We start from the raw sequence: 15,069 nt of genomic DNA, 5'->3' as shown, positions 1-15,069 counted from the left end.
AGATGGGCGCGGTATATACAGAGAGAGGGGCGCTGTATATACAAAGAGAGGGGCGCTGTATATACAGAGGGAGGGGCGAGGTGTATACAGAGAGAGGGGCGCGATATATACAGAGAGAGGGGCGGGTATATACAGAGAGAGGGGCGGGTATATACAGAGAGAGGGGCGCTGTATAAACAGAGAGAGGGGCGCGGTGTATACAGAGAGAGGGGCGCGGTGTATACAGAGAGAGGGGCGCGGTTTATACAGAGAGAGGGGCGTGGTGTATACAGAGAGAGGGGCGCGGTATATACAGAGAGAGGGGCGTGGTATATACAGAGAAAGAGGCGCGGTATATACAGAGAAAGGGGCGCGGTATATACAGAGAGAGGGGTGGGTATATACAGAGAGAGGGGCACGGTATATACAGAGAGAGGGGCGGGTATATACAGAGAGAGGGGCACGGTATATACAGAGAGAGGGGCGCGGTATATACAGAGAGAGGGGCGGGTATATACAGAGAGAGGGGCGTGGTATATACAGAGAGAGGGGCGCGGTATATACAGAGAGAGGGGCGGGTATATACAGAGAGAGGGGCGCGGTATATACAGAGAGAGGGGCGGGTATATACAGAGAGAGGGGCGCTCTATATACAAAGAGGGGGCGCAGTATATATACAGAGAGAGGGGCGCGGTATATACAGAGAGAGGGGCGGGTATATACAGAGAGAGGGGCGCGGTATATACAGAGAGAGGGGCGGGTATATACAGAGAGAGGGGCGCGGTATATACAGAGAGAGGGGCGGGTATATACAGAGAGAGGGGCGCGGTATATACAGAGAGAGGGGCGGGTATATACAGAGAGAGGGGCGCTCTATATACAAAGAGAGGGGCGCGGTATATATACAGAGAGAGGGGCGCGGTATATATACAGAGAGAGGGGCGCGGTATATACAGAGAGAGAGGCACGGTATATACAGAGAGAGGGGCGCGGTATATACAGAGAGAGGGGCGCGGTATATACAGAGAGAGGGGCGCGGTATATACAGAGAGAGAGGCACGGTATATACAGAGAGAGAGGCACGGTATATACAGAGAGAGGGGCGCGGTATATACAGAGAGAGAGGCACGGTATATACAGAGAGAGGGGCACGGTATATACAGAGAGAGGGGCGCGGTATATACAGAGAGAGGGGCGCGGTATATACAGAGAGAGGGGCGGGTATATACAGAGAGAGGGGCGCGGTATATACAGAGAGAGAGGCACAGTATATACAGAGAGAGGGGCGTGGTATATACAGAGAGAGAGGCACGGTATATACAGAGAGAGGGGCGCGGTATATACAGAGAGAGGGGCGCGGTATATACAGAGAGAGGGGCGCGGTATATACACAGAGAGGGGCGCGGTATATACAGAGAGAAGGGCTGTGATCCCTCCTGGAAGGTCCTCACAGATTTACTCTAAAACATGCGCAGATCACTCCCATACATAAAAAGCCCTCACTGGACCCCACCAACCTGAACAACTTAAGACCCATCTCATTGCTCCCATTCACCTCTAAACTTCTAGAACGCTTAGTCTACAATCTTATTAGCTCCTACCTCAGTGAAAATAACCTTCTTGACCCCTTACAGTCTGGCTTTCGCTCACAGCCCTCCTCGGATACTGCCTTACTAAAACTCACTAACGATTTACTAACTGCTAAAACCAACAGCCAGTACTCCATACTCCTACTACGTGACCTCTTTGCAGCCTTTGATACTGTTGACCACCCGCTCCTTCTCAATAAACTCCATTCCCTTGGCCTCCGAGATTCTTCTCTATCCTGGTTCTCTGCCTATTTATCACAGCGCTCCTTTGGTGTCACCTACAACTCTGTCTCCTCCTCTCCATTGCCCCTTTCTGTGGGGGTCCCCCAAGGCTCTGTTCTTGGACTCCTTCTCTTCTCTATCTACACCTCCTCCGTCGGTCACTTGATAACCGCCCACGGCTTCCAATGCCACTTATAGGCTGATGACACCCAAATCTATCTGTCTACTCCTCACCTCACTGCTTCAGTCTCATTTGTTAAAAAGGGGCGAACAAGTTCCCTGACACAGGAGATAACATGAGCTGAAAATTTGTGTCGGGAAGGGAGCTTAGAGGGAGATGAGCAGAGAGCTTGTCTATTCAGAATACAGCTCTGCGTGTTCATTCGTTACTCCAGCCCGATAACACTACTTTTTGCTACGGCATGCCCTCAACTAAGAGGAAGGTGAAGGGCAACACTAAAGCAGCCAAATTGGCTAAATACGGAGGGGAAATAGCCCGTAACTTCACACAGCCCCAGGCGGACTGCCACACGCTCAAGATGGCGGAGCCATGTGGCCCGACACATGAGGACTGGCACTCTCTCAACCATCCTGCCTCCCCTGCCACCTCTGTGGAGTCGGACTTGTTTTTCGACACTCCAGCAGCCCTGCACTTGGGAGCGGGTCCCTCTCCCCACCCTTTTACCTTGAGTGTGGATGCAGAGCTGTGGGCGCTCCTCCATGCCCTCCTGACCAAGACAGACATAGAGTCTCTAATTGGTCATTTAGAAGCACAGCACCGTAGAGTCCTCCTGGCAGTCAAGAAGGATGTACAGTGGTTACACACATCTTATTAGCCGCTAGATCACTAATAACCAAAAATTGGAAATCAAACACAGTGCCCAAGGTATCAGAAGTTCTTGAAATCACACAAACTAACTACGTTTACGAATCACTACTGGCTAATAAGGCTGAAAAGAGTCCCTTCTTTGATAAACAATGGAAAATATGGTCATACTGGTTTATAATGGAATAAGGATTGTGTTGTGTCGAGTGTACTTTATTTCTTTCTGAATACGTTTATATATGAGCAATACCAGTTTTCTTCATGCACTACCTAACTGAAAAATGTTGTTGCTCTCCATTTACTACACTACCCCCCCCCCCCTCCCCTCCCCCCCTTTTTTCTAATCGAATGTTACTGTTCTATGAGAATACACTATATTATCTAGGAAAGTAAAAAACACCATTCCACCACTTATAGGTGTATACCAGGTATAAATGAGCTAATTAACCTAAGCAATGTATACTTTGGTTTCCTAACGCCTTAACGTGTATTCTTATGCTTCTTGCACTATCTGTATAATTTTGTACTATGTTTTGTACTCTGGAAAACTCTTTAATAAAAACAATTGAAAAAAAAAAAGAAGGATGTAGAGTCCCTCTCTTCCCGGCTCACCTCTGGGGAATCATCACTAGAATCACTGCAGCAACGGGTGACCACCCTGGAATCCCTCCAGGATACCCACGTCAGTGCAGCAGTGACGCTGCAGCTTCACATGGAGGACATGGAAGACAGGAGCTGGCGTAATGCTATGACACTAATATACCTTTATATGGATTACAATGTCCTCACTAGAATGATAGCTCACAGAAAATTTTCTATATTTTGCATTTTGAAGGGTTAGATGCCGACTGGGAGTTGTGCGGTGTCTGTGCCTCGCCCCCGGGAGACCGCAATCCCCCCCCTCTCTCCTCGAGGGGGTGGTCTGTTGGGGGGGAGGCGCAGACATTGTTGACCCCTGCTCTGTTGGGTTCCTGTTGAAATCCTTGCTATTACCTCCTCAGATACTGTTTTACTGTTAGTGCCGTATGCATACTTGTTTTATGTTAACTCATCTTGACCGGGGTGGTTGGGGTGGGCTGGGGATGCTCTCCTGAAGCCTGACCTGACTACTCCCCCACGTAGGCCATAGCATGCTTACTCGACGATTGTCGGGGAGTGTGTTTTTTCTTTTTTGTTTAGCAATTGGCAGCTGCCAATTTTAGTATTAAGGAATAGTGAGTGACGGACTTTACCTCTGTCCTTCACTCCTCTTCCTTTTTTAAATTTTTTTACACCTTCTTCCTTTTTTCTGTCTAAACCCCCCCACCTCTAACCCCCTCCCCCCATTGGCAATGGATCAACTAAAGATTATCTCCCTAAATGCAAAGGGTCTCAATATACCCAAAAAGAGAAGAATGCTGTTGCATGATCTGAAGAGCTCTCATGCTGATATAGCATTTATACAAGAGACCCACTTCAGGGATGACAAGCTACTAATACTGAAAAATAGACACTTCCACCTGACCTATCACTCTACTAACAGATCCGTTAATCTAAGGGGGTTTCTATTCTACTATCTAGTACATGCCCATGGACCTGCCCTGAGACTATGCTGGATACTTTTGTCAAGGGTCTCATCGGGGGGGTGCAACTGATACTGGCAACAATCTTTGCGCCCAATGATCACCAGGATATCTTTGTCCGTAACGTCTTAACCAAATTGTTGGACTTTAAAGAGGGGCATTTGATCCTCTGCGGAGACTTTAATGTCCCACTGACCCCTGCAGTTGATACCTCTTCGAGCTCCTCCTCTATTCCCCCAGGCTCCCACAGACGAATCACGCAAGCCCCACATAGAACCCAACTGATTGACATGTGGTGGTTACAACACTCGGGGGAAAGAGACTACATGTTCTACTCATCCCCTCATAAAGTCTACACAAGAATTGATTTCCTGATCCCACACAATCAACTACATGCTGTAAGAGAAACCTCCATTGGGTCGATAACGTGATCGGACCATGCTCCTATCTCTGTCGGAGATTGCTTCCCCGGTAACATGCCTATGGCGACTCAATGAAAGCCTTCTACAGGTACCAGAAATTCTGGTGGAGATCAGTAGAGAATTGACATTATACTTTTAGATGAATGTTACACCAGACAGTGACCCAGGGATAGTGTGGGAGGCTCAAAAATCTGTGATCAGAGTTATATTGATTAAGCACAGCACCCGAATCTAACGGGAAAGAGGGAAACAGTTGACCGTGCTACTTACCAAACTTCATGCTCTGGAATTTCAACACAAACATGTCCCCTCCCAGACCCTAGACGACGAACTTAACTCTCTAAGAGGTCAGATAATGACTTATTACGTTATAAAGCCAAGGCGGCATTACAGACATGTCGCAAGATAAGCTACGAATACGGTGACAAATGCGGGAAAACCTTAGCCAGGTCGATTAGGGAACATAAACTGTGGACATATATACCTCATATTGTATCCTCAAAGGCTCAAAAAAAACACCTTGCCCACGCAAATTTCACAGATTTTTAGAGACTTTTACGCTTCCCTTTACAACCTGCTACATTGGGTTCCCAAACTCAAATAGACGAATACATTCAATCATCTCAGATCCCTACACTCTTGCTCGAGCTCCGTGAATAGCTTGATGCACCAATGAAGCTAGAGGAGTTAGAACAAGCTATTGGTTCGACTAAAGCGGGAAAGACTCCAGGCCCAGACGGGTTTACTCTTCAATATTACCATACCATGCTTCTGATCCTGGGCTCTCACATGTTGAACCTGTTCAACGACCTTGGAACATCAGCTGTGCTCCCCAGAGACACATTGCAGGCGCATATCTCCGTCATCCATAAAGAAGGAAAGGACCCATCCTCATGCGCCAGTTATAGGCCCATTTCTCTCCTAAATATATACCTTAGACTGTTCACTAAGATCATCTCGACCCGTTTAGCGTGACACTTACAAGACTTAGTCCACTTGGACCAAGTGGGTTTTGTCCCCACCAGGGAGGCAAGGGATAACACGACTAAAGTTCTCAACCTTCTCCATGTTGCCAGTTCAACCCGCACGCCACGTGTCTTTCTTAGTACAGACGTGGAGAAAGCGTTCGATCGGGTGAATTGGCAATATATGTTCTTGGTCCTTCGACACCCTGGCCTAGGGGACATTATCATTAGCTGGATCACAAGACTTTACTCCAACCCTACAGCTCAACGGAGTCCTGTCTGAACCTTTCCCCATTACGAATGGGACCGGCAAGTTATTTGCTCTGTCACTTGAACCATTTCTCTGTAGAATCCGTATGAACACAGATATTCAGGGCTTATCTATTGGGAATACCCAATATAAAATCTCGGCATATGCGCACGACTTATTTTTTTCTCTGACGAACTCTACCATATCACTCCCAAATTTACTCCAGGAATTCAAATTCTATGGATCTCTTTCCAACCTAAAAATAAACTTTAATAAATCGGAAGCAATGGGAATCGGAATACCCCCTGCCCATCTATCAGCGTTGAGGTCGAGTTTCAGTTTTAAATGGACGGACACAGCTTTAAAGTATTTGGGTACTTATATTCCTGTAAATATTGACCGCACATTTGCACTCAACTTTCCCCCCCTACTGGCCAGAACCCGCAGTTTTCTTAGACTCCTGGCATAAGGACCTACACTCTTGGTTTGGCAGATGCAACCTACTAAAGATGCGCATCCTACCAAAATTCCTCTACTTATTCCAAGCCTTGCCAGTTAAAATACCTCTTGCCTATTTTAAACAGGTCCATTCCCTCTTCATTAAGTTTGTATGGGCACATAAAAAAAAGTGCCTCCCTTCGCCATTTGCTGTCCTTACCCAAACAATATGGTGGCCTAGCCCTACCTGATAAACGGCAATACTATCAAGCAGTTTACCTTGGTAGGATTATTGATTGGTGCCGTCACCGCTGCTCAAAGCCATGGGTACAGATAGAGCAGGCTCAAACTAACATTCCGCTGAAGGGAGCGCTATGGTGTTTCGACCATATAAATCCGTCTTTGAAATCTCACCATCTACTGGGTACGACACTCCAGATAAGCTCACAGGTTAGCAGAAAGAATTCCCTTTCTTCTCCAGACTCCCCATTGCTCCCTATTATGGGAAACCCACGGTTCCCCCCTGGTCTTGACCCCCATACACTTCAAACTATGCAACAATTATGTAGAGTTCAGGCATCCCATTTTTTAACGTGGGAAGGGGGGCGATGCCCTTCCATAGAAGTGTTGGGGAACACTACGGGCCCCTTTCAACTGCCCTTCTGGACAGCACTCCAATTACGGCATTTCCTCCATACCTTGCCTAACCCACAATACTTTGATCGTCCACTGACAACCTTTGAGGAGTATTGCTCCGAGGAGGGTCCTATCCAAAACATACTCCCTACTGAATTGTCCAACCACACTTACCGTTTGTAGACAAATGGGAAATAGAACTGCAACGTAAATTCTCACCTGCCCAGCTACAACATATTCTCAGATTCTCGCTAAAATCCTCGGTCTGTACAAAAATTCAAGAGACCAACTATAAACTTTTAACGAGGTGGTATCTAACTCCTCACCTCTTGCATAAATACTACCCTGCTACTAGTGACCATTGCTGGAGATGCCTAGGGGATAGAGGGACGTTGCTGCACGTATACTGGTCATGTCCTAAACTGACCCATTTTTGAGCGACAGTTAGAGATGTTACCCAAAAATTCACAGAATACAAGATTGCTGGTGATCCAGCCTTTTTCCTGTTGCACGTCTCTAGCATTTCGGCCAAACTATATAAAAAATCCATCGTACACCATCTCTTGAATGCTGCAAAGTCCTGTATCCCACTCCATTGGAAGAAACAATTTCCACCAACTACTGCTGACTGTCTCCATAAAGTGGAGGATATTAACAGAATGGAGGATCTGGTTCTCACTGCACAACATGAACAAGAAAAATACTCTAAAATGTGGGTCTTTGGAATCAGTTTGTCCTCTCTGCAGGTTGTCCGGAGCTAATGTAACCCTGGCCCCCTTCCTCCCCCCCCCCCCCCCCTTTTCCTTTCCCTTCCTGTCCTTCGTGTTCCCCCTCTCATCTCTCCATCTAATTGTTCTATGTTTTATTAAATAAGAGAAAATAGGTAAGAGGCGAATTCAGATCCTAGCTCTCTATTCCTTTTTCACCTTTTTTGATATATTACTGACAATGAATACATTTGCATTAAACCATCTTGCTGTTATCAATAGAGGTTCTGTTCAGAATATCTACATTACTCTATTTTAATTGTTCTATGATTTTTTTTGTCAATGCATTGTCTGATGTTATACCTGATTTCACATAATGTCTGTAGTGACCTGTTTTCGCCTGTTGTGAGCTTCAATAAATATATTATATATTTGAAAAAAGATGAAGACGGCAGATATACAAGTAAAACTTATGAGAGGGAGATTTGTTTCATCTCTGTGTATCATCTAAGGCTGTTCACTTCACTGGGTATAGGAGAGGGTATACATCCACTTTAAGGGGCACTCTGATGAGGACTGTGATGTAAGGGAGGACTTTGATGTAAGGGGGGCTCTGATGGGGACCGTGAAATATGTGCGGGCCCTGGTGGGGAATCTGATGTAAAGGGGGCTATGATAGGGATCCTTGACATAACGAGGGCTCTGAAGGGATCCCTGATCTAAAGGGGGCTCTGATAAGGACTCTGATGTAAGGGGACTCTGATGGGGACCCTGATGTAAGCGGGGGCTCTGATGGGGACCCTGATATAAGGGGGGGATCTGATAGGGACCCCTACATAAGGAGGACTCAGAAGGGGACCCTGATGTAAAGGGGGCTCTGATGGGGACCCTGATGTAAAGGAAATCTGATAGGGACCCCTGACGTAAGGAGAACTCGGAGGGGCACCCTGATATAAGGACCCTGATAGAGGGATCTGATAGGGACCCCTGATGTCAGGAAGACTCGGAGGGGGACCCTGATGTAAAGGGGGCTCTGATGTGGACCCTGATGTAAAGAGGGGCTCTAATGGGGACCCTGATATAAAGGGGGCTGTGATAGGGACCCTGATGTAAGGGGGGATCTGATAGGGACCCTAATATAAAGGGGGCTGTGATAGGGACCCTGATGTAAAGAGGGGCTCTGATGGGGACCCTGATATAAAGAGGGGCTCTAATGGGGACCCTGATATAAAGGGGGCTGTGATAGGGACCCTGATGTAAGGGGGGATCTGATAGGGACTCCTACATAAGGAGGACTCAGAAAGGGACCCTGATGTAAAGGGGGTTCTGATGGGGACCCTGATGTAAATGAGATCTGATAGGGACCCCTGACGTAAGGAGAACTCGGAGGGGCATCCTGATATAAGGGGGCTCTGATGGCAACCCTGATAGGGGGATCTGATAGGGACCCCTGATGTAAGGAAGACCCAGAGGTGGACCCTGATGTAAAGGTGGCTCTGATGTAAAGGGGGACTCTGATGGGGACCTTGATGTAAAGGGGGAATCTAATGGGGACCCTGATATAAAGGGGGCTGTGATAGGGACCTTAATGTAAAGGGGGGCTCTAATGGGGACCCTGATATAAAGGGGGATCTGATAGGGACCCCTGATGTAAGGAGGACTCGGAGGAGGACCCTGGTGTAAAGAGGGGCTCTGATGTAAAGGGGGACCCTGATGGGGACCTTGATGTAAAAGTGGAATCTAATGGGGACCCTGTTATAAAGGGGGCTGTGATAGGGACCCTGATGTAAAAGGGGGCTCTAATGGGGACCCTGATATAAAGAGGGATCTGATAGGGACCCCTGATGTAAGGAGGACTCGGAGGAGGACCCTGGTGTAAAGAGGGGCTCTGATGGGGACCCTGATGTAAAGGGGGCTCTGATGTAAAGGGGGACTCTGATGGGGACCTTGATGTAAAGGGGGAATCTAATGGGGACCCTGATATAAAGGGGGCTGTGATAGGGACCCTGATGTAAAGGGGGGCTCTAATGGGGACCCTGATATAAAGGGGGATCTGATAGGGACCCCTGATGTAAGGAGGACTCGGAGGAGGACCCTGGTGTAAAGAGGGGCTCTGATGGGGACCCTGATGTAAAGGGGCGTTCTGATGGGGACCCTGATATAAGGGGGGATAGCTCTTGAATATTTGTAATATATATAATGTGGCCCTCATACTGAAAAGTTCGGAGAGCCGTGGCTTAGAGTGATCCCCGGTCTCTCCAAGGTTCGGGGTGTAAGCTTCGGTCTATCAATCCAGACTTGGGAAAATAAAACCTGTTCAGAAGCAGCTGACGCCTTACAATTTGTCTGTATAATCAGGCTTCATGCACATTGGAGATTTGTAATGTGGCTGTTTGGGGCGTCTGGAGTCTAAACGTTAATTCATTTAAATGGCCAGAATAAATGATTATTCTGACCAATGACATAAATGAACTCCCCAGTACTTTCTGTTCCTAAACACGTTACATGTGTTTACAAGTGTTAGGTGTTTTTTTTCTGGCAAAACACTGCTGCCAGGAGGAAAGGAGTCTAGGAGGGTTACCAAAACCTCCAGTGTACATGGGGCCTAAGTGATGTGATAACGATGATCAATATCATTATTAATGACAGAATTATTTACCCACCTGGATGAGATGAAAGTTAACACCTTCCTGCCCGGCCCCAGCAGAATGGCGGTCCGAGGGGGGCTCCATTGTTCTGACTGGATGTCATATGATGTCTTTCAGAACAAGCCACTTATGCACGCCCCCGGGGGGAGAGCAGTGAAGCGATCGATGGTGCAGTGTGTCGCCTGAACACACCGCATCTCCAGTCACGATAAAGAGCCTAAGACATCGCCTTTTTACCATGTGCTCAGCTGTGTCCAATCACAGCTCATCACAGTGTAACTAGGAAGTGCCGGTTATCAGCATTCCTCTGTTCGCGCTGACAGAGTGTGAGTAGAAGAGAGTGGATAAGCAGCTCTCCTATCAATGCCGCCTATCAGTGCCCATCAGTGCTGCCTATCAGTGCCCATCAGTGCTGCCTATCGGTGGCCATAAAGGCTGCCCATCAGTGCCCATCAGTGCCACCTATCAGTGCCCATCAGTGCTGCATATCAGTGCTGCCCATCAGTGCCCATAAAGGGTGCCCATCAGTACCACCTATCAGTGCCCATCAATGCTGCATATCAGGGCCGCCTATTAACGCCTATCAGCACCCATCAGTGCCGCCTATCAGTGCTGCCTATCAGTGCCCATCAGTGCTTCATATCTGGGCCGCCTATCAGTGCTGCATAACAGTGCTGAATATCAGTGTCCATCAGTGCTACATATCAGTGCCGCCTATCAATGCCACCTCATTAGTGCCGCCTATCAGTGCCTGTCAGTGCAGTCTCATCAGTGCACATCAGTGCAGCCTATTAGTGGCCATCAGTGATGAAGAAAGATTACTTATTTACAAAATTTTGTAACAGAAACTAAGAAAAACTTTTTTTTTTTTTTTCTGTATTTTTTAATTTGTTTAGCAAAAAATAAAAAACCCAGCGGTAAATAAATACCACCAAAAGAAAGCTCTATTTGTCTAAAAAAAATGATATAAATTTCATTTGGGTACAGTGTAGCATGACCATGCAATTGTCATTCAAATCGCGACAGCGCTGAAAGCTGAAAATTGGCCTGGGCGGGAAGAGGGTGAAAGTGCCCGGTTTTGAGGTGGTTAAGGCCATTTAACGGGAAGGCTGTGTCCCCTTTATGTTTGAAATGCAGGTATATAGTATGTGTGGGTGGATGGTCCCTTTAATCAGACAATAGATGAAAGCCGCAGTCTCAGCTGTGTATGCAGTCAGTTCCCGCATGCAATGTTTGCTTATGACATACAATAAGACATTTAGAGCCAGATCACAATATACTAACCCTTCCTTACTTGTCTTTGAGCAGATGACGGCCACCGCTCAGCAGACTGCCAAGGCCCAGCCAGTCCATCTCCCAGCATCCTCTGCGGCAGCTAACCCTGTCCCCGGTGCTCCAATTGACCCTCAGGCACAGCTGGAAGCTGACAAGCGTGCTGTCTACAGGTACTTGAAAGATCTTCTTGCAGACTCTGAAAAATGCTAATGTGCAGCTCCACAGTGATGTGCCAAAGTACAGTGCGAATCCAGCCTCAGGCTGACTTGTCAGCATGATTCTCGTGTTAGCAGCACTTGTCATTGCCTCTTCTTCTCTGTTCTGTTTCCCCAACAACATGACTTTAAAATGAGATTAAAGTCAGAGCTCAGATCAGCGAACGTGGTAGGTGCTGATGCTGAACATTAATGATGAGGGACGGTGAACGCACGTGATCCGCAAGACTGAAGCTTTATATTGCTGAACAATAGGTCTGCAGACAGCAGGGAGCACCTTGGTGAATTAGGACAATGTTTTCTGTTTGGAGAGGTCATATTGTTGGCTGATTGTACATCATTCCCAGCATCCTCCACTGAGCTAATGGTAAAATTATTGTAAGCTGGAATCAAAGATCCCTATTTGGCTTACAGCTGATCTCCGGCCCTTTAACTAGTTTGTATGGGCCAAGCTGGCCCAAATGGTTCCAATTTCTTGGGACATTAAATGTGGAGATCAGCTTTAAGCATTAGAAGAGAGAGTGTTCTCAGGTGTCAGTGTTGGACTAACGGGTGGGGTGGTCTTAGGTTTTGTGGGGCCCCATGGCAAAATATTGTCTCCAACCCTTAAGGATGAAGGGAAACCAAGAACAGAATCATAATCATGTTAGTTGATTGTATATCAGGGAGTGTGCCCAGCATCCTCCACTGAACAGCTAAGGGTGAAATTAAAGTGTAAGCTGGTATTAAAGATCCCCATTTGGCTTACAGCTGATCTCCAGCCCATTAACTAGTTTGTACAGGCCAAGCTGGCCCAAATAGTCCCAATTTCTTGGGACATTAAATGTGGAGATCAGCTTTAAGGATTACAAGAGAGAGTGTTCTCAGGTGTCAGTGTTGGACCAACGGGTGGGGTGGTCTCAGGCTTTTAGTGGCTCTTTAACTAGTTTGGTCAGGCCAATCTGGCCCAAATGGTCCCAATGTCTTGGGACATTAAATGTGGAGATCAGCTTTAAGAATTACAAGAGAGAGTGTTCTCAGGTGTCAGTGTTGGACTAACAGGTGTGGTGGTCTAACGTTTTGTGGGGCCCCATGGCAAAATATTGTGTGGGGTCCTCCAAAGCTTAAGGATGAAGGGAAACCAAGAAGAGTATCATAATGATGTTGGTTGATTGTATATCAGGAAGTGTGCCCAGCATCCTCTACTCAACAGCTAATGGTAAAATTAAAGTGTAAGCTGGTATTAAAGATCCCCATTTAGCTTACAGCTGATCTCCGGCCCCTTAACTAGTTTGTACAGGCCAAGCTGACCCAAATGGTCCCAATGTCTTGGGACATTAAATGTGGAGATCAGCTTTAAGCATTACAAGAGAGTGTTCTCAGGTATCAGTGTTGGATTAAGGGGTGGGGTGGTCTCAGGTTTTGTGGGGCCCCATGGCAACTTAACTAGTTTGTATGGGTCAAGCTGACCCAAATGCTCCCAATGTCTTGGGACATTAAATGTGGAGATCGGCTTTAAGCATTACAAGAGAGAGTGTTCTCAGGTATCAGTGTTGGACCAACGGGTGGGGTGGTCTCAGGCTTTAAATGGCCCTTTAACTAGTTTGGTCAGGCCAAGCTGGCCCAAATGGTCCCAATGTCTTGGGGCATTAAATGTGGACATCAGCTTTAAGAATTACAAGAGAGAGTGTTCTCAGGTATCAGTGTTGGATTAACTGGTGGGGTGGTCTCAGGTTTTGTGGGGTCCCATGGCAAAAGATTGTGTGGGGGTCCTCCAACCCTTAAAGATGAAGGGAAACCAAGAACAGAAGCATAATCATGTTGGTTGATTTTACAACAGGGAGTGTGCCCAGCATCCTCTACTGAACAGCTAATCATAAAATAAAGTGTACTTAGAAGAGAGAGTTTTCTCAGGTGTCAGTGTTGGACTAATGGTTGGGGTGGTCTCAGGTTTTCTGGGGCCGTATGGCAAAATATTGTATGGGGGACCTCCAACTCATATGGATGAAGGAAAACCAGAATCATGATGGCTGATTGTATATCAGTTAGTGTACACATCATCCACCACTGAATGGTTAACGACAAAATTAAAGTGTAAGCCGATATTAAAGATCCCCACATGGTTTACAGCTGATGGTTTTTTTTTTAATGGCCCTTTAAATAGTTTGTTTGGGCCAAGCTGGCCCAAATGGCCCCAGTGTCTTAAGACACTAACTATTAAGATCAGTTTTAAGCATTACAAGAGAGAGTGTTCTCAGGTGTCAGTGTTGGACTAACGGGTTAGGTGGTCTCAGGTTTGGTGGGGCCCCATGGCAAAATCATGCTGATTGCAGAGGAAGGAAGCAGCAGACAGAAATTACACTTGGTGCTCTGGATTGAGACAAGTACCGTATATACTCGAGTATAAGCCGAGTTTTTCAACACATATTTTTGTGCTGAAAATGCCCCCCTCGGCTTATACTCGAGTCAAGCACTTTTCTGCAGCAGAGAATAACATTTGGGTTTGGGGGGGGGGGAGTCTGTCATTGATAGGAGCTCCTTCCCAGATAGCAGGGATAACTTGCCACAAATTTGTGGCAGCGTTGAATTGTAAGTCCCGGTTCACACTTGTGCGCAGTGCAAATCACATGCGGTGTCCATGCAATGCGATTTTAGCCATACAGATAGTATGGCTGATATCGCGCCGCATTCGGACCAAACTCGCACAGGACCCTTTTTTGGTCCGCACCAGAATCGGATCGCATGGGTGTCAGTTCACAGAGCTGAAATGGGGGTATCATTAACAATGTACTGACACTCCCAGCAGTTCGCATATGGTAGTGTGAAATGAGCCTAAAGCCTCGTACACACGATCGGATTTTCCGCAGACAAAACGTCAGACTTTTGTGCAAAGGGCGCGTGCCAGGAACTTGTCTTGCATACAAATGGCAAACAATTGTCGGCCAACAAACATGAACATAGGGACGTACTACGCGGCTTTTCAGCTCTTTAGCGCCACCCTTTGGGCACCTTCTGCTAATGTTGTGTTTGGTGAGCACTGATTTCGAGCATGCGTGTTTGTACTTTGGACTTTTGTCCGACAGACTTGTGTACACGCGATCGGAAAATCTGACAACAGACATTTGTCTGCGGAATATTTATAAGCCTGCCATCCAACATTGGTCCGCGGAAAATCTGACAATTGTCCGATGGAGCGTACAAACGGTCGGATTTTAACCACTTGACAACTGGGCACTTAAACCCCCCTCGTGACCAGACCAATTTTCAGCTTTCAGCGCTCTCACACTTTGAATGACAATTACTCAGTCATGTAATACTGTACCCAAATGAATTTTTTGTCCTTTTTTTCATACAAA

General features: G+C 46.8%; 1 protein-coding gene across 4 annotated transcripts in view; it reads left to right on the top strand.

Moving 5' to 3' along the window:
• PKNOX2 (PBX/knotted 1 homeobox 2) overlaps nucleotides 1-15,069 on the top strand; it is a 763,496-nt gene that overhangs the window by 617,525 nt on the left and 130,902 nt on the right. For all 4 annotated transcript variants that reach the window (XM_073603571.1, XM_073603573.1, XM_073603570.1 and 1 more), the window contains one exon: nucleotides 11,553-11,689. In XM_073603571.1, the coding sequence (XP_073459672.1) occupies nucleotides 11,553-11,689 (137 nt within the window). The remainder of the gene's footprint in view (nucleotides 1-11,552; nucleotides 11,690-15,069) is intronic.

Source organism: Aquarana catesbeiana, linkage group LG10 (assembly GCF_042186555.1).
Source record: "Aquarana catesbeiana isolate 2022-GZ linkage group LG10, ASM4218655v1, whole genome shotgun sequence".
NCBI classification, from domain to species: domain Eukaryota; kingdom Metazoa; phylum Chordata; class Amphibia; order Anura; family Ranidae; genus Aquarana; species Aquarana catesbeiana.
The sequence above is the reverse complement of the archived record's forward strand: the minus strand, read 5'-3'. Positions and strand labels throughout refer to the sequence as shown.